The 27,951-nt window shown below is 39.1% G+C and overlaps 1 protein-coding gene across 3 annotated transcripts; it reads right to left on the bottom strand.

Annotated features, from left to right (window-relative positions):
- Positions 1 to 672: 672 nt before the first annotated feature.
- CCDC169 (coiled-coil domain containing 169) lies at positions 673 to 27,826 on the bottom strand. Of its 3 annotated transcripts, none has more exons than XM_061457497.1 (8): positions 27,779 to 27,826; positions 20,423 to 20,505; positions 19,864 to 19,974; positions 19,731 to 19,771; positions 8,682 to 8,780; positions 8,431 to 8,484; positions 6,624 to 6,700; positions 673 to 3,114 (listed from the first exon to the last, which is right to left on the bottom strand). In XM_061457497.1, the coding sequence occupies exons 2-8, from the start codon at positions 20,499 to 20,501 to the stop codon at positions 3,012 to 3,014; spliced, it is 564 nt and encodes a 187-aa protein (XP_061313481.1). In that variant the 5' UTR covers positions 20,502 to 20,505; positions 27,779 to 27,826; the 3' UTR covers positions 673 to 3,011. The 3 variants fall into 3 exon arrangements, with proteins under 3 accessions (XP_061313481.1, XP_061313480.1, XP_061313482.1); XM_061457496.1 differs by lacking the exon at positions 27,779 to 27,826 and adding an exon at positions 27,500 to 27,651; XM_061457498.1 differs by lacking the exon at positions 27,779 to 27,826 and adding an exon at positions 26,456 to 26,510.
- Positions 27,827 to 27,951: the final 125 nt, after the last annotated feature.

Genomic DNA, 27,951 nt, shown 5'->3' with positions numbered 1-27,951 from the left:
AGCATACTCTCAAGTCCCGAGTTAGGATATAAAATTTCTTAGTCCACCAATTAAAGGCACTTACACACTACAACCAGTAACCAACATATCTGGAATCCCAATCACATTCTTTGCTTCAGGAAGAAGTTTGGCCAGATTCAAACCTTCAACTCTAATCTAATCTAATCTAATCTAATCTAATCTATCTTCCTCTGGTGTTTAGCTCCATTCACTTACCAGCCACAGCTGTCAGCAATTCAATTTCTCATTTTTATCTTCAGATTTGTCCAGCTTAGAAGATGATGCACAGAGTCTTTAGAGGAGACAGAATTTACCATACAATGGTCAGCAACATTACAAAAAGATCACCATCATGAAATCACGGGAAAACCAGACATTGCTACACTCCCATCTCTACTTTAAATAAACCTAGCTCTGCGATTGAGCTTTCTGTGCCTAAACCAATAGTACGTACTCTGCTTTCAAGGATTAATTACTCCTAAATGTGCTAAAATATTTGTATAGAATATATTGTTTAAAGACATGTAACTGCTCATTGCTGCAAATGTAATCAAAACCCATTTCACAACACAGTACAATGATAGTTAGAAAAGTCCATGCAAGATAAATCCAGGTATTCCAAAACATTCATCCATCCAAAACCATCAAACCAAACCAAAAATTCCAACACGGTTTGGGAAAGCTAGCAGTGTAAAAGTTTTATTCAGGTCCAAAGAAATAACACAACAGTTTTGAAATCAAAAACTATCTTTTTGCTGTTTCAAAGAAACTTGAGTAATCAAACTTATAACATCGAAGTTATCAGGGTGCCTTTATTTTCAGAAAGGCAGAAGGAAAATGAAACTATTAATTCAAAGTGTACAAGTGCAGAGCTATAACCATCTTGTACAGCAAATATTACAACTGGATACACAATTAAAATGGTCAAACACATGCTTGAGGGCTCAATTATCATATGACTGAGTTTCAAATCCTGCAATTGCTCCTGACAAGCTGAATCAGAGACTAAGTAGGACATGGTCTGCTCCCCTCCTCAGGTCATTACTGTACCAAATTGTATCAATAGATGTCTCTTTTAGAATTCCCAAAAAAGTCTCTTTTTAAGTCCCCAGTGAGGACTACCCATGAGGGAAGCATCCAAGCCTCTCGCTGTGAAAAAATGCATTCTGCCATATTTGTGCAATGTTCCCAGTTAGTTTGAGGTGCTCTGGGGCCAGGCTTGAGTGCATTGACTAACATTCAATTCAGAGACAGTAGCAGTAAATGTCTGCTGCATGAATCCAGGAACTGGATAATCTTCACTACTGCAGATGTCCTTTGTCTTCTACGCCAGTGGGACCATTATGGTGATTTTTTTCCCCTCTCCTCCTCCACAATGACAAATGCCAGCACAATCAAAATTTGGAATTTTTCCATGTGAAAAGCAGGAGCAGAGCAGTGCTAGCCTCATCAGCTGTGCTATGCTTTTAACTGTGACCGGGAGGAAAAAACTGGCTGGGCAGACCACCCTGCTTATGAAAGAATGGTACCAGGTGCATCATGGCAACATAACAAATATCTGTAATAAATCTCATACTATGGAAGAGAAAAAAATAATGGGGTTTCCATACAGAACATGCTGTACAATACCACCAGTCTTTTCTCTCTTCATTTCAGAATGACATCAGTGATCTTTTTGTATGTGTTTAATTACAGCCCCACTGTAATGCTGCCAGTAATAAGAAACTATTAGTACTGCTCTTGAAGAATCAAAAAGCTTTATTAGGTACTGCAAAATGCTAGGCATGCTCTTAAAAATAATAAAAGGCAGTCAAGCACTTCTAAACCATTTGCTCTGCCAAGAGCTTTTAAGATGTAACCCAGAGGCTCAAAGCTTCATTACCAAAACATTTTTCCTGTTACCACTTAAAAAAAATTCTACTGAAGTTTAATGACTAAAATGTAGGTAATGAATATAATAAATGCACACTTAAGAATGAAAATACAATTCTACCTTCATTCAAGGGATGACTTTAAGGACTGTCACTATTTTGGACCATAAAAATACATGTATCAGTGGCACTGAAGAATACATAGAGGTTTTTATGGAACCCAGACTGTGGACACAAAGTTTCATAGGAGAGTTCAAATTTCAAATAACAACATACGAGAATCAGGAAATATAATGTATATATAGTGTTTAAAAGAAACAACCCCTCCACAAGATGATAGGCTCTTGTGGAAGAATCCTTAATAAAAAGTGCTCAATTTTCCTTCCATATATACTCATTACTAGTGCCTGAAGTAGCTGGAAATGGTGCTGTGCTTTTATACTGTGCAGACAGAAAGAGGTGGTCAACACAGGGTCTGTGGCAAGCCAGCTTTTAAAAAGTTACATTTGGAAGTGTTTTGTTTCCTCTGCTACAGAAGAAAGCTCATGGAATATAAACCAACTTTGTATTATAAAGGAACTCTACTGTGTGGTATCATGTAAAAAAATCAAGCTGAATAGTAAACTATGCTGTCAGTCTTCTTAAAATCCAAATGAAAGGCATGTTCAGCTCTACCATCATGAGACTACTTGAGAGGCTCTCTGTGCTGCCTATACTGAATGGTTATGATCTTGGATGCAATTTTATATGAAATTACTCTTTTGGGTGGTGAGACAATATTTCAGGTTACATCAGTCTGCCTTTTTCTTCTTCTTTGTTGAGAGGTCAGAAATGTTACAGGCTTGTTTGTTTTCAATGGTTGCTGTGCAGTCAAAGAGTTTAAGGACCTACCTAGTGTACAAAGAAAATAAATGTTCTCCAAGGTTCCTAACTTCTTGACACACAGAATTACCATAATGGAAAGAGATCATCAGAACCAAGATGGCAAGCAGAAGAAACACATTAAGGCTGCCAAGAAGACATGCCAATCTGGGTTTGGTATTATAAAAAGGCATAAATACATTCATTTTCAATTTAGATACTTTCAGTAAAATTAAATTTTTAAACATGTGATTGGAAGTTTTTGGCATTAACATTAAATCAGTGCTTTAGTTTTGGAATCTGCTTCACTCCTACAGTCTTTTTAATCGATCCCTTTTGAGAATTAACCATCTTCGGGTTTCCTGGAACACTGTATCTCCCTCTGAAATAAAATGAGTGAAGTTAACCATCAAGTGTTACATTCCCTCTAAGTTTTAACTGCTAGAAATCTGCATGCTTTTTATATTTGCATAACTGATTATTATTATGAATTAATAAATCTGAGAGAGAGGAAGAAACATGTATATTTCTGGGTTTGCAGGCTAGCAGAGCATCTAATTATTCTCAATACAAACTCAATCTTCATCTCATCATTCCTGACTGCTTCCGTTACCTAAATGATGGCATCTGAAGAACATGAGCAGAATACAAAACATTTTCACAAATAGGATGATAACTGGCTAAGGAGACATTTGCGTTAGGTACATAATCCACACTAGGAAATGGAAAAACACTTTGCGTAGATGTAGTTACAGTTCTCTGCAGGTATTCCACTCTGGAGGCCCATGCTTTTGAGCCCATGAACCAGAAGACTTCTGATGTGGTACTTATCATGGATATATACTCCATCTACATGAAACCTAAAAGAGGCATTTTCATCTTGATCTTCGAAGAGAAATCAATGCGAATATAAACAAATCTCCAGGAAGGGTCATTCTCATGATCGAGCAGCATCCTATGCAATGTACATTTTTTTCTCTCCCTGTTCATCGCTATAGTGGACAGAGAGCACTTTGCATGCAAAATATTAGGTTTCAATGTCCTTCTTAAATAAAGGCATCCTGAAGGAAAATACATCACAAAATCACATCATTATATTCATGATTATAGCCAGAGAAATATTTTGTTAGGTGGTAGAAGCTGTGATGAAATTATCTGTGCAAATTTCAAATTTCTAGGCAAATGGGCAAAAAAGTTGTCCCTAGGGCTCACTAGTCTTGATACTGACACATCGTTTGTTCCAGCTCTTACAAGCAGTCACGGTCTTAATGGGAAAGCAGCCCCCAAAGGCACATGGAACTACTTCTACTAAGAGCCTGAATGATCAGAACCCAAGATCCCAGTCTGCTGAATAATTGATTTATTTAAATTCAAATCAATTGATTACTCAAAATCATTATAAACAAGAATGATTTTATATAAATAAATATATACATAAATGATTATTTAATTGATCCATAGCACACTGTAGAGCTGGGCCAAACAGACAGCATACGTTTGTGTGGAATTCTGCAGGCAGCAAAACCTTCTTCCAATCAAAACCATCTGGACTTAGGGAGTCCAGAATCCCTGAGAAGCCAGGCAGCTGCAGCCAGTGCTATGTTCAAACTGAGCTAATAAGCCCTGCTGTATGCCTCAGTATAACAGCAGGTGCTCAGAATGACATTAAATTGGCTACTCAGATTGCATCAGAGACATAAGTCATCAAAACATCCATGTTTTTCCTAATTGTCAGCTAGCCTACCTTCTTCCTGCCCTGTGAAATGCCATAAAAAGAACCTCTGCAGCACTTGGCTTCTATATTTGGATGGCCAAGAAGCTGAATGCATCAACAATTAGTGTTTACAATTACCATGCAAAAGTGTTTCAGTGTTGCTTTAATATACAGGTTGGGTTTTCCACACCTGTATAGTTTAAACAATCATAGTTTCTTAGTATGGTTTGAAATCCAATAAAGACAGGCATTTTCTGAAAAGCCAACATAAATAAGAACTCTGGACAGAAAAATTTCAAATTATTCTCAAGAATAGGTTTACTTTCAATCATGCAGCTCTTCTCTTATTTGAATGAAATAATTTCTCATTAATGTCAGCTTGAATGAACTAACTTCAGGCTGTAAATCAAGACATAATTAAAAATGAATAATATAATAATGACTGTGCTAACCTTGTGACGATCAAGGGCTGCTTACTTATGTTCTAGTACTTCCAAACTGTGTCAAATCCCCATTTTTATCTTCATGTTGCTAACTGAGACCAAAGTCTGACCTGAAAGTTCTAAGTCACCGGTTATAAAAGACAGTGCTTTCCAAACTGGACTGCAAAGCCAATACATTGCTACTAAGGACAATTTAAACAATGAATGATTCCATTCATGTGCATAAAGTACTTTGAAAAGTTAAGAAAAAAAATCCACTGAGAGAAAATGGCTTGAAAGGGGATATTTCGTCACAACATGCTTCTTCTGAGACCAGCAATTACAGGACACTTTATTTTCTTTTATTTGACACAAAAGAAATTACAGAAACACAGTCATATGATTTCAGGGTAAGTAATGGTCTACTAAAACGAAGTACAAAAAAACCCCAACATAATCATAGGCCACTGCTAACCCTCAGCAAATCTCAGTATCTGCCTGATAATCTGCCAGCAGAGACATTGAATTCCCCTAGCAGAGACACTGAATTCTCTAGTTTCCTGGCCTTCTCCACATGAACTGTGTTGAACATCACAGGGCCCAGAATCAACACTGGCTATATATGGGGTACCTCAGACCCATACAGTGCTTTTTTCTGTACTGAGAAACTTCAGTTATGGACTTCAACTCATACTGTACTACAATAATTCATATTCTACTAATATTATCCTCTGGAGCATGAAGATCCATGGTTCCAATTCATAAAATCCTGCGATTCTCTGCTTACACAGAATGAAAGGATAAAGCTGGTAAGCAAATACGTCTACACAGTTTCATGCTTATGATTTACTCATTACGTTCTCAGATGTTCCCAGTATATACTGTGCATGCTCACTTTAATAATATAGGTAAGTGGATTCACAGAAATGTATTTAGTGTGAGATACTAAATACACAGAGACATATGAGCTCAGGAAATCTCCAAATAAGAAACATTTGGGAGAGTTCCAAAAGCAAATACTATATCCGCCTGCTTACACACTTTTGTAGCCATCTACTTATGGCCATTGGAGGCGGGATACTAGGTCTTAGACCTTGATGTGATTCCCTCTATTCTTCATACTCTATATTCTTACCGTTTGCAGTACTGTTACAAAATAAATTTCCAATTTCAAGCTTACTCATAAACACTACAATCAGAAATTCTTTTTTTTTTTTATATAGCCCAGAACAGGTGGGCTTTTTTCAAATTTTAATTTCTAACCCAGATTGCCAAACAGAAATCTGTTAAACAATGAACCCTGTATATGTTGTATCTAAAATCACTAACATTTCCATCCACAAAAAGCTTAAAATCTCCATTGGATAAAAAGGACCAAGCAAGACATTTATTTAATTGAATTACTCTTAATGGACTACAGGGTATACTTGTTGCTCCCAACTCTGCAGTAATATAGGAAAAAAAAAAAATCAAACAAAAAAACATTGTTAGCATAACTTGAAAGAACATCAGAGGTATTGTAAAATTTCAAAAAAGCCACTTAAATATATGTACTTTCAATATTGCAACATACTCAGTATTAAATAAAACTGATTAAAAAGCAGTAGAAAAAAATATATTAATACCAAGTCAGTAGGATTATGCTCAGTGATATTTACCAAGAACAGACAGTTCTGATAATCAAAACATAATACTTAGCAAAAAAAAAAAAAAAAGAAAAAAGCAGAAAACAGAGTGAATATAGAGGAAATTTACCTCAGTATCTGGTTGTCTCCCTCACCAGTCAGAGCATCTGCTTTTTGCCTTTTAACAATTTTAAGTGTAGCTGAGGTCTGCAATAGCCAATTTTTTACAAAGCAAGTTATATCCTAGCCACAGTTAAGGAAGTAAAATATCTTCAAACTAATTTTGACCAACTACAGTCTTACTGCCATGAAATACTTTAAGCATGTATTATACTGATGCCTTGTTGATTTGGGGAATTGAACACAAGCCAAAATCCTTTACTGTGCAAAAATACCATTATTTATTAATCCGGATGATCAGAGAATATGTAATTTCAATTAGCATATTTTTGTCATACTGCCTGCAACTATACTTTTTCAATGAAGAAGCACTATATTTCTAACATACTTCTCCGAATGAGAAAAAACACCCAAAACAACTTATAGTCACTTAGCTGTACTTTTGAAAGATTAAAACATTGAGAACAGGAACTACTTAAAAATCTTTTATTTCCTACCTTCTTTCTACAGCCATTCGCAGTTTCACTGCTAATGCAAAGATATTAACAGTTATGCTGGGTATTTCCCAGGCTTTTTCTTGGTTTCATGCTGGAAAGTTAGTTTAAGCAATTCTCTCATATCTCCCCAAGCAGCAATGAACAACATGAAAGAATCAATTGCCCACAGTGCAAACACATGGAAACACTGCTAATTACAGCCTTTCACCTCAGTTAACCATGACAGGGATGCAGTGACAGTCATTCTTGAGTATCACACTAAGCTACTTCTTTTGTATTATTCAGGAATTAAGAGTACTTTCAGAGTAAGAAGTACTACAAATCTTTACAGATTCCTTTACTGATTTCTCCAGTTTCTAGTATTGACTTTTACATATTACATAATTTGCAGCAATAAAATTTAACCTCTGGTTTCACCAAAACAAGGTATCTCATCCCTTATCTTACAAATCTAACTGAAATATGTGCAGTATTGTCAGTCTGAGCTGGCTGGCTAGTTTGTCTTTAAAAGAAAAAAATTAGAAATACGAAAAGGAGGAACTGCTATTTAAGGTAGGTGTCACTACTGCTAATAATTTGGTTCTGTTCTTTTCAACTGAAACATTCAACTATCATAGCAGTCTTGTGACTAATGGATGGGCAAGGAAGTACCAGGAAATTGCTTCAGCTTTCACAGTTAAGGGCACTTTGATTATCTTTGGGAACAATGAAACTCCAGTTGATACAAAAGCAAAAAAAGTATTTAAAATTAAACAAACTGTAGCAAACTTTCAATTTCTAGCTCTTGATTTTTATTTTTTTTTTTAATCATAGAACCATAGAATCAGCTAGGCTGGAAAAGACCTTCATGATCATCAAGTCCAACCTTTACCCCAGGACTACCAAGTTTACTGCTAAACCATGTCATTGATGGCCTCATTGACATGGTTTTTGAACACTTCCAGGGATGGTGATTCTACCACTTCCCTGGGCAGTCTGTTCCAATGCCTGATTACCCTCTCTGTGAAGAAAGTTCTCCTAATATCCAATCTAAACATCCCCTGGTGCAGCTTGAGGCCGCTACCTCTTGTGCTATCACTTGTAACTTGAGAGAAGAGACCAGCTACTTCCTCTCTCCATCCTCCTTTCAGGTAGTTATAGAGAGCGATGAAGTCTCCCCTGAATCTTTTAATCTCCAGACTAAGCAACCAGAAGCTTTTGTAATGGATTTGGCAGATATGAAGTGATAAAAGACTTTGACCTTATGGTATTAACAGATACTGTTGCTATATTAAGAAATCATAATGATTTTTAAGTTACTGAGTCACACATTTTTCTTACCTGTAAGATCTCTGAGAGGTACATGCGCCGCTCACTGTTAGCTTTGCGGTAAGCCTACACTTATAAAAAGGCATATAAGAAGCAAAATATTTTAAAAATTGAATCATACAGGAAGAAACAAATACACAGCAGAGCTTTTTTTGCAGTGACATATTTTGTGGAACTATTCTATTTTGTATTCCACACACACTGTCTGTTTGCCAGACAAGATAATGTCTTTTCTAGATTAGAGGCATACGGGGATTACGAACCTTTGCTTCTTGTTCCAGTCTAACTTCATTGTCTTTTAGCTGATTCTGGAGACTTTTCTTCTCTTCTACTAGTTGTTTGAGAACCTCCTTTAAGGAACGCTGTGGTTATAGTAAATAAAACAGCCTTTTACAAATATTTCCGTTCTGTATAAAGATATTATCACCATAGTCCTTATTCTTCAAGCCTTATGATATTTATTAATTTGCTTTTTGTATACTTTTTGTTTACATGGTTCTGGCTGGCACACTGCAGAAACAAAAGCAACTAACCATATGCTACAATTATCAGTTACGTGCTACACATTTCCACTGTGTTAAATGATATAGATATGTTTTTCCACACTGCTGTTCCTTGAGAGATTAGCAAAGTTATCTTGTGGTGACTAGGCAGAACTGCTCCTTACTTTTGACCAAGGTTCACTCTCATGGCTCATTTTCAGTAGGAGGAAGATTTCAGATGTCACCTGCACGTCCATTTTCAAACAGTTTGCCAAGAGAGCTCCTTGACTGGCTGAAGAGGCATACGGGATGTCAAAGTTAACTCATAAAAACTTGACTATAATGCAGTATTTTGTGGGGACACTATCTGTCTTAGGTGTGTAGCCATCTGCCTTGTCTACAGTTGGGATGAGGGAGAGTAAGTCCATTTTTGGTTACTGGACAGGACAGTTCTTTGCTTGCTGTGTAGTGGAAGTGATAATCTTGTTATCCCCTTATGATTTCATTATCAAAGTTACTACATTACAAGCTAGTCAGAGTCTTCCATTTGTCTGCTTAGGTCCATTGTGTAAAATAAGTGTCTGCTTCAGAATTTTGATTTTTTTCTTTTTTAAAATTTCTAACTCAAGCATCTCTCTAGACAGAATAGCTGAATCCTTTCACTTTCTGTACTGATTACCTGACCATTTCCTTAAGTTATTTCTTCTCCCAACCTTAGTGCTTTGCAACATCTTTATTCTCCATATTTTCCTGGTAAACATGGAAAGTAAAATAATATGACTCTCCAAATACTCCTCACCCTTTCCCCCTCCCTCCCCCCCCCCTTTTTTTTTTTTTATAAATGTATAAATATTTACCTATTTATCATGCAAAACTCAGATCCAGAAGTCTAGCATCAATATATGATCTATTTCTCAGAAAGTTTATGAATGCTTACTAAGAGTTAAAAATCCCAAGCCTAATTTAAGCCTTAAGGGGCAAATACTGGGTCTGGTCCTGTTTAACATCTTCATTAATGTCGTGGTTTAAACCCTAGCCAGACAGCTTGTTCACTCACTCCCAGTGAGTGGTGCCGGGCTGGAAGCAATCGAGGCCCCCCCACCCCCCACCCCGGGGGCTCTCCCCTTCCCCGCTCCCAAAGGGATGGGGAGGAGGATCGAAAGGGTGCAACTCCCACGGGTCGAGACAAGAACAGTCCAGCAACCAATGTACAACACAAATCACCACCACTACCACCAACGACAACAATGATAAGAGAAAATAACAAGGGAAGAGAATACAATACCACCGGCCAAGAAACAAATCTGACCCAGAAGCCTGTGTCCTTCCAGATAACTCCCAGTTACCCCCCACACCGGGCATGACGTGCTGTGGTATGGAATACCTCTTTGGCTAGCTTGGGTCAGGTGTCCTGTCTCTGCTTCCTCCCAGCTTCCCCTCCTCCCTGGCAGAGCATGAGCCTCACAAAGTCCTTGGTCAGGGTAAACATTACTTAGCAACAACTGAAAACATCGGTATTATCAGCACTGTTCCCAGGCTGAAGTCAAAACACAACGCTGCACCAGCTACCAAGAAGGAGAAAAATTGACTGCTACTCCTAAACCCAGGACAATTAATGATTGGATCAATATGGCGCAGTGTTCCCTCAGGAAGGTTACAGATTACACCAAATCAGAAGGAACGGCTGATGTGCCAGAGACTTGTGCTGCCATCCAGAGGGACCTCAACAGACTGGAGAAATGGGCCAACAGGAACCTCATGACACTGAGCAAGAAGTCCAAAAAGTCCTACACCTGGGGAGGAACAACCGCATGAACCGATACATGCTGGAGGCTGCCCAGCTGGAAAGCAGCATGATAGAAAGGGACATGTGGGTTCTGGTGGACACGCTGAATATGAGCCAGATATGTTCTCTTTTTGCAAAGAAGGCAAATGGTATCCTGGGCTGCATTAGCTAAAGCACTGCCAGCAACTCAAAGGAGGTGATCCTTCCTATCTGCTTAGCCCTGGTGAGGCTACGCCTGGAGTGCTGTGTCCAGTTCTGGGCTCCCCAGTACAAGAGAGAGATAGAAATCCTGGAGAGAGTCCAATGAAGTGCCACAAGGATGATTAATACACTGGGATCACCTCTCCTGTGAGGAAAGGCTGAGAGAGCTATGACTGCTCAGGCTAAAGAAAACAAGGCTCAGGGGGGATTTTATTAATGTACATAATTACCGGGAGGGAGAGTGCAAAGTGTGGTGCCCAGTGACAGCACCGAGGACACAAGCTGAAACACAAGAGGTTCCCTCTGAACATCAGGATATACTTTTTTACTGTGAGAGTGACTGTGCACTGGAATAGGCTGCCTAGGAAAGTTGTGGAGTTGTCTTCCTTAGAGATATGAAAAAAAACATCTAGACATTATCATAGAGCATTTTCATCTCAGGTCCATAACTTATATCCTTGACTTTGGACATCACCAAGATGTTTTCTGGATGTGTAAAGTGATATTCCTACCAATGGTTTCTAACAGATAGCCGCCAAACATATATACCTGCCTCTTACATCTGCCTCCTTGAAATCTTGGGTCTTCTCCTTTCTAGCATCTGCAGATAATTGCATCTTTTATTCTTTTTCAGAACTTTCTGTACAAAACATTACTGGCTGTTACTGAGATTTCCTTAGGAATGATTTCTGTTAATGTCAAAATTTTTCAGGAGTGTGGCAAAAGCCATGGCAAAAAAAAAACCTCTCATGTTGCCAAGAAAGAATAACCCCTCTCACTGTTAAAAAAAAAAAAAAAAAAAGAGATACAGAAGAGCTCTATCTTTCAAAAACGTTTCACACATGACTGAACTGTTATTAATTTTAATTTGCTATAACAAACACTCTGGAGACATGAAAAGAATTGTGTTTTTTTTTTTATTTTGGGGTTTTTATTTTCCTAATTAAAGCAGAAGTACCTTGGATGCAGACAAAATCTTTGTCCTAGTACAGAAGGCTCCTACATTCAATTGTCCAATTCAAGGAGAAAAAGTAAGCTGCCAATTAAAGAGAAGATTTGGCTAAATTCCACTAGGGTCATGTGCTATTTCATTGCAACATCAGTGTCTGTACAGGATTAAACAAGACAGATAAAGAAGGCCTCAGCACTGTCAAGATATGAAACCAGTTCTCTTTGCCTTCTTGACCTCACTGCACATAAGCTTATAACCACATGACAGCATATTTTGTACAACATACTCTGTACCACCTACAACATATTTTGTACCACCACAGTAAGCTTAAATACAATAAATACAGAAGTTCATGCTGCTCTCCAGATTTTTTTCTATGTAAATCCACAGCCCACTATTTATTTCCTCACTAGATTGTCCATCAGTGTTACATGAGAAGCAAGACTTGGTGTTGCAGCTGTTACAATAGAGCAATTTGGTACCTCCTCAGTGGTGGTACTCACCTAATTTCTTTGAGTTCTTTCACCTATGAAGTAAATTACTTTAAGACAATTTTTCATTTAATCTTTTCAGAAGAGCTGTCTATTTTTTTCTGCCAATGCAGCTGGTCCAGTGCAGATGCTGAGGCATTCATTCAGACCTGGAGCAGGGAAAATATCCAACCTCAAGGAAACAGACACCGCACTACACTCCTTCTATAAGTAAGTAGAAAGAAACAGGCTCATAATGTGACTAAAGTATACGGTTACCATCCCTATAGTATCTGGGTGCCTCATAATTTGTAATGTACCTATGCTTACAATTCTCCTGTGCAATAAGCAAGTTATCACAGTATCACAGTATCACAGTATGCTAGAGATTGGAAGGGACCTCAAAAGATCATCTAGTCCAATCCCCCTGCCGGAGCAGGAACACCTAGATAATGTTACACAGGAATGTGTCCAGGCGGGTTTTGAATGTCTCTAGGGAAGGAGACTCCACAACCTCCCTGGGCAGCCTGTTCCAGTTATAAATTACTCCCAATTTACAGATTGGGAAGTGAAGCTCAAAATCACAAAGGGACTAGAGTCTAAATTGCACTTCAGGCAGAATGTAACATCCTAATGCTAATAAGGCAATCTATGCAATGTCTTAAATTCTTCAGATGTGGTTTTGTCATATAACTTGGGTAGGCATCTGAGCTGTTTGGGTTGTGGTTGCCTATAAGCACACGCTTAACCAAGCTGCTTAGTTTGCTGCTGAAAGCCTTTATGGTGTCTCAAAGCAAAGCATCCTGATGGTCATCCCCCTAATGGGGCACAACCTGAGAGGCATGCATGACCCACACTGCATAAGGAAGAAATCCTCTTATTTATAACAGCCTAAAAAATAACTCACAAAGAAATTAGATGAGCTACACTTCAGTCCTCTACTAACCTGAGAGCTTGAAGTCTCATATCTCATATCATGAGAGTGCCTTTGGCATCATGCTTAACTAATGCTGAGATATATTTGAAGCCAGACTGTTAAATAGTCAGAAAGACAAAATTTACATGGATGGAGAAGGAACAAGTGAGGATGGCTACAAGGTCATGCCTACTTCTGGAAAAGAGGCAGGATGCAGACACAGCTCTTGGATGTTTCTTACCAACTTTCTATTGATTTTCCATCCCTATTATGCACTCTGTTGTGAATCCCAATCTAGCTGCCTTTCTCCCAGTTAATACCTGAGAAACTCAGGCAGCTAACTCAGCCTTCTGACTTCCATTCCTGGGTGCACACACCTTATTGAGGATGCAGAGCTCAGTACAGTAATACCAAAGTTCTTATAGAAATCTAGGTGACACAGACATTCCTACTCAATTAAAAGACCTCTCCAGTCCCCAAACATTATAAAATTCAATTTCAAAAACAGGCACAAGAAAATTTTAAATGTAAAAAGTTCAGAGAGGTTCTAAAGACCCACTTTAACCAGGACTGGTTGTAAGTTACCTCTGACACCTGCTTTCAAGGCAGCAACTGAAGAATTAGCTGAGACCTTATACATCTGAAGTCTTTAGCTGTTGCACAATACAAATCAAGAAGCAAGAGAACCAGCATACAAATGCAGCTAAATCATTAAGGGATGGATTTTCCTTTCCTGTATTCTGTGGGAAGCAAGCTGAAAGAAACCTCACTGAAACAGATTCAATTATTGATGCTTATGGTTGTATGATCAGCTTAGTGCTTAATGCATTTAAACAACAGAAAAGCAAAAGCTCACAGAAAATAGAGCTTAAGGCATACAGTAACACAGACTTGTAGCAGAGTTCTTGGAGTGCAGAAAAGCCTCAGTTCAAAAAGCAAGGACCAGTAAGAGCTCAAGAGAACCGGGGCAGAGGCGGGAGTCTCCCAGCTATTTAGCACTCAACCAGAAGAAGAAATTACTAACAAAACTCTAGCATGAACTAGTAAGATAAATTCAGAAAAAAAAGGCTTTTTGGAAGTGGTTTAACCGAATATTGAAATGTTTGTTGGTTTTTTTTTTTTTTTTTAACTTAGATTTATTGCAGGTTCTTCTACTAAGCCTTGAATAGCTGGACAATTTATTCCTGAAAAGGAGACAGAAGCTGACTAAAGCACTTAACCCAAATTTAAGATCCTTAGTTTTCAGTAAGTCGTCCATGTCAAACCACTCTGAGCAAGCTGGTAAGCTAAAAGACACACAGAGATTTTAAATGAATACTTTCTTTATGTAGTGGAATTTTGCAGGGCTTAGCAAGATTCACTCTCAGAGCAGTGACATATTAAGTCTTGCATCCAGCACTGAGCAAAGTCCAGAGTTACACAAAGGGAACACCAATTCTCCAGTTCTTCTTTTTTTTTCACACAATTTCCTTTTCATTTGACTGAAGTTACATATTTGGCTTAACACTTGCCAGAAAATCAAATTATACAGAATGATACTGCAGCTGAATTTTAAGGCCACCCACATAAGTTGCTCTCCTTCTGGATTTTTCCTTGTCTTTCCTTGTCTGGCTACAAGTGGCAATAGAGGTGACAATTTCTGGGAATCATTTCACAGCAAACAAGGTGACAAATCATCAGGAGGCTCAAACTTGCTTTCATAAGAGCTCAGCTCATGTAGACTATTGATCCTTATGGCAACCTGCTTCAGCTCTAATCCTCTTTAAATTTCTTCATGAGTTAGAACAGAAGCAATATATCTGTCAGTCCTGTAGAAAAAAAAAAAAACAACCCAAGAACACAGAAAGCCTTCACAATCCATTCTACTTGACATTTTAAATCAAATGAAGTTTTGTATAGAAAATAACCTCCCTTCCCTCCAGCACTAGGAGTTGATGTTCATCAGCTGATTTAACTGAATCTTTCAACAGATCATTTTAAACTCATCAAGAGCAAAAAGCAATACCACAGCTTTAATTTGAAAATTAAGCTTAATCTTATATTGATAAACTCACTATAAATATATAACTGCAAAAATTACACATAAAAAATACTTAGCAATATGCACTCGAGATGTACATATGCTAGATCCTAGAAGGGCTTCAGTACAGGCGAAGAAAGGCTCCTGTACTTGTCTAAATGCCAAGTGCCCCCTTGTGGTTAGCATCATCTTTGTGTTTGAAACCAGATCGAGAGCTGAACTACGCGCGTGCAATGTCTTCTTCACACCAGACATTGGCAATGTTCAGTGAAAAGAAATCAGCCTGGCGACCTGGTGAAAAGTTCAGGCTCCTTCAGTGTAATAGGTGTGGAACACTGCTACCCTAAATCCTTATGTAATCCGGTCTCTGGTCTCTCATAGAGGTTACTTGCTGGCTTGGGGAGGAGGAACTTAAAAGAGATACCTCCATTGCTGTGGTTCAGATTAACAGAGCAACTTGTTGACTCTGAAACATTTCATGTAGTGTATCTCCCGGTAGGCCTGAAAAAGGCTGGACATTGCTTCCTTATACATTTTTTTTCTGGACGATATTGCAGGGTCCCAGTTAATTGCTAAGGAATTCTTGAAAACAGCCAGTTGATAATAATGTCACCTGACTGCAAGATTTTTCCCTGATTGTTTTCTTTGAAATACAAAGTGTATTCTGCCTCTGGGAATACCACAAAGTGATTTGAGTAAAATAGCCTGTTGGTTTGTGTGACACCACCAGGAGGAACAACTAATGCCAACATAACAAATGCAAATCAAAAAGGTCTCTTGGAAACATCCAAAATATTTGTCTGAGGTCACCTGACAAAAAGGAGGTAAGGGAAGTCTGTGAGGAGGTAGGATACAGCTTAGGGCAGTCAGATCAGACTATAGAACTTTCTCCAAAATACTCCAAAATTCAGTTTCATTAAAAGATAGAATACCTGATTTCTTCTTCCCATAAAGCTACTGGTGACTTAATCCAGCAAGAAGAAAAAGGTTCATTTGACAGTCACTTGCTAGGAGAGCTGTAAACATTTCCTATGCCATTATAAAGTGCTGATGTTCCCTATAGGCAGTTATTAACACCTACTGAAATACAAAGTCTTTACTATGTGTTCTCATAAACCCAAGATCCCCTCCTGTCAGGTTGCCAACGCCTTCTCCAGTGTGACACTGCCACACATTCTGCTTTGAGTTTAAAACTGACAGAAAAAACCCTGAGGTGGCTGTGTGAGGGTCTCAGCTCTGTAGTCACTGTGCTCTCAGAAAGGCAGCTATGCAAAACAAGTATCTGGCCCTTAATGTCACAATTTTCCCAGCTATGATGCTGGACATTCCTGAAAATGGTGATTTATGACAGCAACCTTGGTTCTTTGGCTAATTTTAACTACAGCGTTGCTAAGGCAATGCTATCAGGAGTGTGCTCTTCTGAACTAATTTTGCAGTATGCCTTTCAGTATTTGCATACTAAAGCTGCTATCTAGGGATTCTTTCTTGCAGAAATGGTGGGAGAGAAAGGAATAATTTTTTTTTCTGCTTATACGGGAAATTACACTTAGCAAAGAGCATGTATTTCACCAAAACTCATTTCATGAAGAAATGCTCATGAATGCAACCTGTTTAAGAGGCAAGTAAATCCACATCATGTTATACTTCAGAGAGAAGGCATTCCTTCTGTAATTATTTCTGAAGTACTGTATGACATTTGTATTATTCATTGGGACATAAAGGAAATTGCTGACTAAACAGTTATCACTGTTGGAACTCCCTTGTGCTTGTCACTGTTTAGGTTATTTTTAATCTGTCCTCAGTACACAAAAATGATTTTCAAAACCCTGGCTGTAAAAAATTTGTGTGTTCAAGGTATTGGTTCTACATTTACAGTCAAGTGACACCTACATTATTTTTTTGAAACAACAAAAAAGAAAGTTTTACCTCAAGTCAGTATAAGGCCTTAAGAATGATAATTGTATATTTAAATGGTATAGGGGTGTTTTCATAGCAAGGAATCATTCATCAGTAAGATTTTATTTCTAAAGCAAAACAGTGCAAGCCATCTGCAACAATTATTGCAATCTATCAACACAGAAAATCCTCTGTGCTTCCTTGTTCATCACTCCAGAATTTGCATTTGTATTCTTCTCTTTCATTCAGGTTTTTATAGGTTGCTGACTGCCAGGGTCCCTGATGACTAATCTTTTTTTTATTTTCCCTGTATTGCTTGATATGGAGAAAATATTTTATGCTACCTATCTCTCAATGGGATGAATTACTCTACAGACACAGGTTTTTTTCCTTCTATTGACTAGGGTAGGACCATAAATGACTAGCTGAGTGAGATTAATCTCTTCAGTATCTTTGAGTTATCTCCTCTGTTAAATGCAGCTGAAATTGCTTAGGAAGTTATAAATATTAGAGGTCTGTCTAATAACTCTAACTGCATAATTCTAATTTCCTTGGGAACATACCTTAAGAAGACTTGAAAATACTATTAAATTTTCTAAATATGTTGCTCGAAAAAAAAATCTACCATCTCCTGTTGCCATATTATAGAAATTGTACCATCTTGCTGGAGGAATCACTTTGCTCTTTCCACAGAGCTTCATAGAATCACAGAATCATAGAATCACAGAATAGTTTTGGTAGCAAAAGACCTTTATGATCATTAAGTCCAACCATTAACCTAGCACTTGCCAAGTCTACCACTAAACCATGTCCCTAAGCACCACATCTATACATTTTTTAAATACCTCCAGGGGTGGTAACTGCACCACTTCTCTGGGCAGGCTGTTCCAGTGTTTGTCAACCCTTTCAGTGAAGAAATTTTCATACACAATATGCATTGCAAATATATATTCCTATTTATATAGGAATATATTCCTATTCGTATGCAACTGAAAGTTGAAAGCTGGATATCATAGTGTACTTTTGATTTAGCACACACAGACGATTTTATATATACCAACTCTCAGCATTTTTACTTTCAGCAAGTGTAGATTGATGACTGGCTGCAAAGCTCTTTGTTTTTCTACACCCACTCACCACATCTGCTCTTTATTCTCATCTGTGGAGAAGCTAAATATTCACCCCTACTCTTTTGAACAACTCTCAAAAACATAAAAAGGATTTGGATAAACCTATATGGTTAAACACCACAAAATTATCTGTGCATTTTTTTTAACCAGAGTTTTATCTCTTAAAAGAAAAAAGCAGCTCTACATTCTCCAGGAATATCTGTAAGTACACAGACTTTTCTGATAGCTTCAGTGAAATAAAAACAGCAAAACCCAAAAAACACATCTATTTTCTTCTCCTCTTTCCAGCTCTCAAAAATCATAACAAGGAAAAATGAAACATTTCACTAAATCCCCAAGCACTTTTTTCCCCGAGGCTGACAAGCACAAGACTGTATTCATTCTAAGCTGAAAGGCTGAAGGAAGGGCTTCAAACTTCAGAAGAAAAACCTATGGTGTGGCACATACGCTCCAGACTTCCCTAGGTGTCATTAAGCCTAGGACTCTCCAAATTGTCTACTAGACTCCTTCTGGCAGCATGAATCTTCCAGCTTTGATGACACTCTTTCCTTTATGGGAACAGTAATCGAACCTCTTAGAACCATAGGCAAGAAGGAGGAATTCAGCAAGAATTAGAAATGCACTGGATTGGTGTGATCCAGCTGCTGGTAAAGGAAATTATCTCCCTGGTAATGACTCTTGGAATGCTTGGCAAGGTGTAATTGAATTGGTTAACAGAATGCTAGCAATTGGATGAAAATAATGACTTCTGATACTCTAAGTGTGCTTGTCAGTCTGTGTCTGCCTCTTACAGGTGGACAGGAATAACATTGTCTGAAGCCGACCATATTGTAAATTTTCTAGATCAATGTTCTTTCTTCAAGACTTCTCTTCAAACATAATCTCAGATGTGAAATGAACTCTGTGAAATAGGAAAGTGGAAAGGAAAGATTTTATTCTCTTTTTAATAAGGTTTTTAATTTTTTTTTTAAAGGAAATAAAATTCTTCCAACCTAGAAAATTCCATGATTTTTAGGACAGTAGTAAAAATGGCAAGAATGTTTACTATCTGAAAGCCATGAATCAGATCAGAAAGAGTAGTTAATTATTCACTCCCTGCTTACAACAGATTATCATTCCCATTAATAGAGCATGCAGCCTCTTCTAGGCTCAGTAAACTCCCATTAATCTTCAGAATCTGAAGCACAAAAGTGTCACATGGAAACACTTGTGTAAGCATAAGCAGCTAGTCTACAAAGATGATTAAGGGACTGGTGTATCTGACACATAAGGAGAGGCTGAGAGAGCTGGGACTGTTCAGCCTGGGAAAGAGAAGCCCGGGGGTGCTTATCACTATGTATAAACATGTGATGGGCGGAAATGAAGGAGAGGGAGCCAGACTCTTCTCAGTGGTGCCCAGTGACTGGACAAGAGGCAATGGGCACAAACTGAAACACATGACACCATGACAAGTACTCACCACAGACATTTGATCAAAGGTGTGAACAGTGGACAATTTATCTACAAATAAGCAGAAAATTTGTTCCATTTATATAATTTCAACATATAATCACTACTTTTATTGAAAAACAGTTACAAAAGCCCGTTTCTACCTGCTGGATTTCTACAAATAAGCTCCATCGCGTCTTGAAGAATATTAATTTGCCTTTCCAGATGTTTGTTCCATTCTACTTGTGTCTCGCATCTGGTTTTCCATTCATTACCTTAAAAACAAATACAGCTTATTTTATTTCCCAGATTACTTTATGCCATTTCAAGCAAAAGTTAGCATTTTTTCAAATTCTGTTCCCATTTCTTTTTCTGGAGATGGAGAAAGTCTCCAGTTAGTAATCCTCATAATGAGGATCTTTGCATACAAAAGATCTTGAAAATATAAATCAAGGAAATTTTTCACTGGGCTTACTGTGGCCAGAATATTAACCAACTTAATGAATTCACATTGCTCATAATTTCATAAATAATTAACCAAAAAAAACTATCATGGTAGCATGCAGCATTTCTTAATTTCACATTTGCAACTTCTCACCTATGACAGTCATGTTTGAAAAGGGAAAATTAAAATTTCTAAATAAAAATATGTATCTCTCTAAGGCCTTCCCAAACGAATTAGTTTTCTACTCAGTCAGCAAGACTCTGGTGTAATTCACTTACCTTCATCTTCAACACTGCTAAGTCTTTTTTCCAATTCTGTGACAGTGTTTCTCAGTTCAGATATTGAGATTTCAAGCATTTGCCTGTGGCATTGAGAGAAGTCAATAAATTGGCTACTGCATTAATCTTATTATTAAAATTAAAAAGAATAAATCAAATATATTTCAAGCTGAAGTATCTACTGGTCATTCATGTCATTGCACCATCTTACCCATGGGGTTTTTTAATGTAATTTTGCCTCTGGATACTACAGTGCCTCAAAAAAAAAATTAGAAGCATTTCTACTTTGTGAATTAAATTATTTCTATTAAGAAAAAGAAGACCAAAATTTCCTAAGAGTTAACAATTGTCTAGCAGATCATGAGAATTAAATATAGAGAGGACACTGGCCTTCATTTTTCACCTGAAAGATGAGCAAAGATTATGCTGGAGTTTTCTGAAACACGAAGGTGCCTGAGAGACCTGCCATTTGAAATTCTGAATAAATTCTTCATTTTGACTCACTGCTCAATGTTTAATAGTAATTTTCTAAATTGGACCCACAGCAAAACCAACCAAAACACACCACGCATTATGACTATCAGAAAAGAAAGCCAGTGATTAAAGATGAGTGTTACAAAAATATACAAGAGCTAAAGCCATTTTTTTCAGTACCTTAATCTTGTGCGGAAATACATTTGTGCCCATTGATTACTTCCATGTACTGGTTGGGCTGCCAAACAGCTGACAAGGATCATGGAAACTGGGCTTCGTTTGCCTTGGAAGGTATGACCAGAAGTGGAAGCTAGCAGAGGACTTTGATGAGAGCACAACTCATCTGCACACATCTGACAATGTGCTGAACGACTCTCATCCTTGTAAATGGTAGAATAGTAGTTTACAGGGCTACAGTGAATCACTGGGCAACTTGTTCAGCCTGGAGAAGAGAAAGCTTCAGGGGAGACCTTGTAATAGTCTTTCGATATCTAAAGGAGGCCTACAAGAAATCTGCAGAAGGACTTTTTACAAGGGCACGTAGTGACAGGACAAGGGGGAATGGCTTTAAAGTGAAAGAGGGTAGATTTAGGTTAGACATTAGGAAGAAATTCTTTACTGTGAGAGTAGTGAGACACTGGAACAGGTTGCCCAGAGAAGCTGTGGCTGCCTTCCTGGAAATGTTGAAGGCCAAGTTAGATGAAGCTTTGAGCAACCTGGTCTAGTGGAGAGTGTCCTGGCCTGTGGCAGGTGATTTGGTACTAGATCTTTAAGGTCCCTTCCAATCCATCATTCTATGATTCTGTGGTTCTACGATCACACCAAGAGGAACATTCTGCTGACTAAATTACTGACAATATTTATGCCAACAACCTCTTTGGAGATATTTATGGAAAAATATTCCTGCCAGCATAGGTGCAAGCAAAACACAATGCATCACAACACAACAGCAGTTTGTGGGTTTGTCCTTTGAAGTTAAGTTTAGAAGACCAAGATTTGAAAAAACAGTCAATGGTTCTTGGGTGCCTTCAGTTTTAGTGCCCAAATTGAGGTATTTCAAATACAACTCTGCAAATAAGGTCATTTGGTAAATGCTTTACAATACCAATATGATGATAGATATCTTTTGAATCATAGCCTAGTTCATAAAGCATGCAAGAGAGAAAGTCTTTGTGCTGCCCTATTTTCTGGTGGGTTGTTGTTGTGGGTTTTTTTTCTGTTTTAAAGGACAGCTTCCATGTCAACATTGATCATCTCTTTCTGAACATGTTCATAATGAAAAATGCTTTTAAAGATGCAGTTCATTAGCCTATGAGAAATTAAAGCTCTGACGATGGAGCTGATTACTGAGAAATGGCATCACCTGTTGCACTCATCCTCACATTCTGTTGGTGACATTCCCATAGCTTGAAACATCAGATTGCAACTGAAAGTTGCAGAAGCAGAAGCAAACCAACAAATATTAAGAAACAGAGGAGGTATGCCTGATATATGGAGGGCTGAAGAGTTTAAATAGCAAAGAAATGTACAGAAAAGTAATGTAAGGTAATTCAAGTAAGTTTTCAGTGCAAGAAACACACTGCAGCACAGTTAGACTGAGATCTCAAATAGCAGGGGAGAACTCGGTCTCCCTCTTTGCTCCATCACTATTTTTATCCCTACTAATGTTAAATTAGATAGAAGGGACACAAACAGAAAAATAATGAAAGAGCTAGTTAACTTGCTGGAGACAAAAAGGGTGTGGGAGTTGGAACACATGAGTCAAAAAGTTTAGATGCAGGAAAACCAAAGAAAATCCCATTGCTGCTCCCTGTTTGCTCCCATGCTAATGAAAGAGGCAGATGGCTAGGAATAAAAATCTTACTACACTGCTGGTATCATCCCAATACAAACAGATAAGGTTTCTGTAAAGCACTTTTTTTCTCAACCTCACTATGCTTGGAAAAGAAGGAATTATGATGACAGTGAGTGCTAAAATCAGATTTTTGAAGGAAATAACACTGAAAATGAAACACAAAGCTGTAACTAGAGCTGAGCTGTATCAAAAAAGTGTTTTATTTTTCAAAGAGATCTTAACTAGGTGCTTAGATGTAGAGGATAACACAGGAACAATGAGTTCTTTAAATCCAAAGTTTTCAGGTTTTAAACTTTGCTACCATTCCAAGACTATATACAACATTTCCTACATTAGATTTTATTACTCCTTCTGCACCATTAGCAAAACTGCCAGCCAACTTCCACTTATATTTTGTCCTGATGAAAATGCATACAGAAATGATAAATTGTCAGATATCAGACTGTACTTGTGTCCTCGGTTCAGCAGTAGCAGTAATTTTTCTCCTTCTTAGTAGCTGGTGCAAGGCTGCAGTTTTGACTTTTGGCCTGGGAACAGTGCTGATAACGCCGATGTTTTCAGTTGTTGCTCAGTAATGTTTAGTCTGATCAAGGACTTTCTGAGTCTCATGCTCTGCCAGTGAGAAGAGGAAGCCGGAAAGAAGCAGAGACAGGACACCTGACCCAAACTAGCCAAAGAGGTAGGTATTCCATACCTCAGCAAGTCATGCTCAGGATGTAAAACTGGGGGCAGATACCCGGAGGGGCTAGATCACTGCTCAGTCAGGCTGGGTATCGGTCAGTGGGTGGTGAGCAGTTGTATTCTCTTCCCTTGTTATTTCCCTTATCTTTATTATTACTGGTGGTAGCAGTAGTGGTTTGTGTTATACCTTAGTTACTGACTGCTCTTATCTCAACCCATGGGAGTTACATTCTTTTGATTCTCCTCCCCATCCCTCCGGGAACAGGGGGGAAGGGGGAGGGAGTAAGAGATAGACTATGTGGTTCTGATTTACGACTGGGCTTAAACCACGACAACTTGCTACACTGACAGAAAGTCTTATTTTCATTTGTCAACTGAATCTATTATTTCCTTAAATATAACTATTATTAACCATTTAATACTCCAACAGCACCCAAGAAGTAGCCAGGGTGAAACCTCACTATTTTAGTCAGTGTATATGCAGTAAATTACAGTCACTACACTGACAGAGAAGGGATGCAGAAATAAATGACATTGACCAACTTGGTAAATACTTCAGCTTTTTAACGTATCAGAGTATTTTGCACTTGTGGAGTTATTTCTAATCGTGGCAGAAAGTGATGGTCATGCCATGTATCTGTTACTGTGAATCTATTGCAACTGTATATCTCTGCCTACCCAGAGACTTTGGTCTGTACTTAGAGGGACTGTGGTGTGACTTTATCTGCAGCCTCACAGATGTTAAACATAATCAGACATATTCAAGGCCCATGAATCTTTCCCATGTCAATGGGCAATTTACAGTCATCACAGAAGAAAGACCATAAATCCTAGAAGCTCACATTTAAGTCACCAGAGGAACTTAACTACATCCTTGCATACTAAGCATAATAAGAAAGCTCTTGTGAAGAAAAGGAGGAAAAAGCACAGTTCAGATAAGAAGCCTGTGATTGAAATTACAAAAGAAAAAAAAATGGCTAAGTTTCTTTTTAAGACAGTGTACAGGTGTTATTTTAGTTGAAAGTGAAAGCCATTTAGGATAAAAGTCATTTTCCTGAACATTTTCTTAGCGAGATCTGGATATCAAGTATCAGGCAAAAGGCTGCCTGAAGGGATTTTTATAGTGGAGAGAGAAAGCAGTGAAAAATTACAGGAGAAGCTCAGGGCAAATCATCAGCTCTATAATGTGGCAGAGCTTTACTGATTCCTGTAGAAGACAAAATACATAGATGCCTTCAGAACCCCCAAGTAAAGCAGAAACAATAGTGTGCAGTGCAAAAGGCACCACGGGGAAGAGCATATCCAGCTTTGAAAGCTGCAGACTTGCAGCCAGCAGTGTGCTGGGAAAATGCTACAGTTTTCCTTGCCAGGAAAGCCACAGAAGCTGAAATCTCACAAGCTGAATTAACACACAACTCTATCAGCATTAGCAAGTAGCTGACATGCATAAATATATGGCTTTAAGACCTCTGTCCCTTAAGAAGTATACCACAGTATTATATGCCTTCTGCCCCTCTCAGATACATTTGCCATGACATTTCCCAACCAAAACCTGTACCAAATCTTGAATTACAGTAATTCAGAGGCAAATTTAAGCTGACTTTCATTAAAGCCTTTGAAAGATTTCACAGTACTACATCCACTATCACTGAGCATCAGCAGGTACCTTAGGTATAGACCCCTTACAGACAATAGATGATTCAATTTACTTTTTGAAGTAAAAAACTCTTCTTCAGCAGTGTTAAATGAGTGGTAGGTGGGCTGTCAGCAAACTGCCTAAATGGCACAATAATAAAATAAGCCAGTGAAAAGACAACAAGGGTGAGGTGGCTGTGAAGGAATGAAGGCATCTGCAAGCCAGCCACCCTTAGCTGGCCTTATACCCAATGGAGAGAAACAGGCACCTCCTAGGGCATGAGCCATCTCATACCAGCACAGCCAGCCAAAGTAGGTCAGGTGAATCACACCTTCAAAGAGCTTTTCTGTGTCATTGACTACACATGCCACTGGTTTAGATGTACCTGTCTAACAAGCCTGGTCATTAACAGGTTGAATAAATAACTTCTGAAAAATCAGCAATAATGGTATTGCCTATTTGCACACAGAAGATACAGACGGGAAACAGTTGTAGCATCCACCTGGAGCAGTAAGTCTCTTACGGTCACACCATCACAAGAAAGGTTTTAATTAAATATATATTTTTCTTTTATCAGCAAATAAGTCATCAATTCATAAGATGTCATGGACTTCGGGCCCAATCCTGCAGAATATTCTCAGGGATTAGCAAGAATTTAAGGTACATGAAGAATCAAGGTTTTCATTGATTAAAAAAAAAGAATAAAAAAAAAAAATCTTAGCAGTGAAACAAAGCAAATACCATTCTGCTTTTTACCTGAACTCCCATAATATCAGGCTCACATGTCAAAGTAAAAGACTTGGTGCGTGCAGAGGATAACTGAAATATCGACACACTGAGTTTAGGAGACTTAGTAAAAGGGCATTTGCTTAAACATTGGTGCGGGTATGTCCAACCTCCTTTCTGTGACATTTTGAATGCAGAAGCTGCCTACCCATTTTGACTCTGTTAATATTGTTTTCCCCATTTCCAGTAGCGAACAAACATTTTATAAAGTCTGCAATTGCAGGACTAGTTTTAAGAGATCTGCAGTCCAGACACTGAAAAAAAAACATTGTCCGGGGGGGAAATGTGTATGGAATAGAACGTTTTAAAATGGTATGGAAATGTAAATATTAAGGGTCTGATTTATGGCAGCACAGGAGCTTCTGACATTTTCTAACTTTTAATACATTAACATTCAAAAGGCAATCATGTTCTTTAACACGGGGGAAATGTGTAACTTCCAAAGCAAAGTGGGAAAACCCCCAACCTAGAATCCCACTGCTGTGCAAGCATTAACAATCATCAGGGCACTGAAATACCTGCTGCTTAAGCAAGGGAACTAACTGGTACCAGTAACAAGTCCTCATATTCTCTGCAAACTGCACCAGAGAGATGCCCATACTTTCCATGTAGGTTTCAGAGATATTTACTGATAGTAGAGAAGACCAAAATCCAGTTTTCCAGTTTTATTCAACACTGTGGAAGAAAGCACATATAAAGAGCACCTCATTGCCCATTTGATCCTTCTTCTCCCCAAAGGGCATGCTTCCAAATAAGGACTTTTTCTGTTCTTACCCCATCGTGGCTTCCAATCTCTGTGGATTGGATTTGGCTTGGCTACAGTTAATTTACTTCACAGTACCTGGTATGGTACTGTTCTGGATCTGTGCTGGAAACAGTGTTGATAATTCAGGGATGTTTTAGTTACTGCTGAGCCAAGGCCTTTTCTCACCTGCCATTGTGCAGGCTGGGGGTGCACAATGAATTGGGAAGGAACACAGCTGCGACAGCTGACCCCAGCTGACAAAAGGGATATCCCAGACCATGTCATGTCATCTTCAGCAAAGAAACTGGGGGTGGTGGAGTTTGCCATGGCAGTCCTGCCTGGGATTGGCATTGGTCAGCTGCTGGTAAGCAGCCAGGCTTCTTGTCATCATTTGTTTTTCTTGTGTTTGTTTCTAGTTTTCATTTTTTTCTCTTTACTTATTAAATTGTCTTTGCCTCAACCCACAGATTTTCTCACTTTCACCCTTTTGATTCTCTCCCCCATCCCGCTGGAAGGGAACTGAGCAAGCAGCTCCGTGGTGTTCAGCTGCCTACTGCAGCTAAACCACGATGCCCAGTCCCATTTTCCTTGACTGTATCAGTCCCATTCTTGGCTAAAATTATTCACCCTACTTCTCCAGGCTCCTTGTGCTAGTGCCAACCCTTTGGCCGGCAATTCCACTTGCTCACCGTGCCCTGTTAACCGCACACCTCCCCACCGCCCCGTCCGTGCTCCCAGCAGAGCTGCGGTCGGGGACCCAACGCCCGACCCACCGCCGCTCTCCGTAAGCCGCAGCCTCCGCCATTTTGCTGCAGGGAGGCGGTGGGAGTCCCTGGGCGCCTCCCGGAGCAGCGGGACGGTGAGGGCCGGGCCTCAGCCCCGTCGCCGCCGGGCACTCACTTCTTCCGCCTCTCTCGGCCCAGCTCCAGCGCCAAGCCGTCCCGCTCTGCCGCACGGCGGCCTCCGCTTTCCGCCATGTCGCCGCCGTTGCGCGGGGTGACGGCCGCTGAGCGCCCGGCAGAGACCTGAGGGAGGGGCGTGACCTGCCCTGCCGTCGCCGCCGCGGTGTGCCCAGAGCCGGGATGGGCCACCCCAGCCTCCCCGGCCCCTGTGGCTCTCCCGTAGCCCAGGGAAAGCGGAGAGGGGTGCTGGGGGCCAGGCAGCCGGCATGGCCCTCACCTCCCCAGCCAAGATGTGCGCTGTGTCCTTCAGTCTGCCCGAGTTGTGCTGATACCACAACAGCAGCAGGGTCACTAATCCAGGAGGATCTAGTGCCTTACGTTGTATGTGGGTAGAACATACGGATGGAGAGTGAGAAGAAGTCATTTTAATTTCACTTGTCTGATATATAT

Source organism: Pezoporus flaviventris, unplaced genomic scaffold (assembly GCF_033815535.1).
Source record: "Pezoporus flaviventris isolate CSIRO_AGI_PZ_B2104156 unplaced genomic scaffold, CSIRO_AGI_Pfla_v1 ptg000025l, whole genome shotgun sequence".
Taxonomy (NCBI): Eukaryota; Metazoa; Chordata; class Aves; order Psittaciformes; family Psittacidae; genus Pezoporus; species Pezoporus flaviventris.
Note: the sequence above shows the minus strand (reverse complement) of the source record. Positions and strands in the feature narration are given on the sequence as shown.

Excerpts from the sequence above, each read along its gene's own strand:
- CCDC169 (XM_061457496.1), bottom strand. The coding sequence starts at position 27,576 with ATGGCGGAAAGCGGAGGCCGCCGTGCGGCAGAGCGGGACGGCTTGGCG. Across the intron at positions 8,781-19,730 it reads CCTTTGATCAAATGTCTGTG|CGTTCCTTAAAGGAGGTTCT; the intron begins GTGAGTACTTGT and ends CTATAACCACAG. Across the intron at positions 6,701-8,430 it reads ACCTCTCAGAGATCTTACAG|ACCTCAGCTACACTTAAAAT; the intron begins GTAAGAAAAATG and ends TGGCTATTGCAG.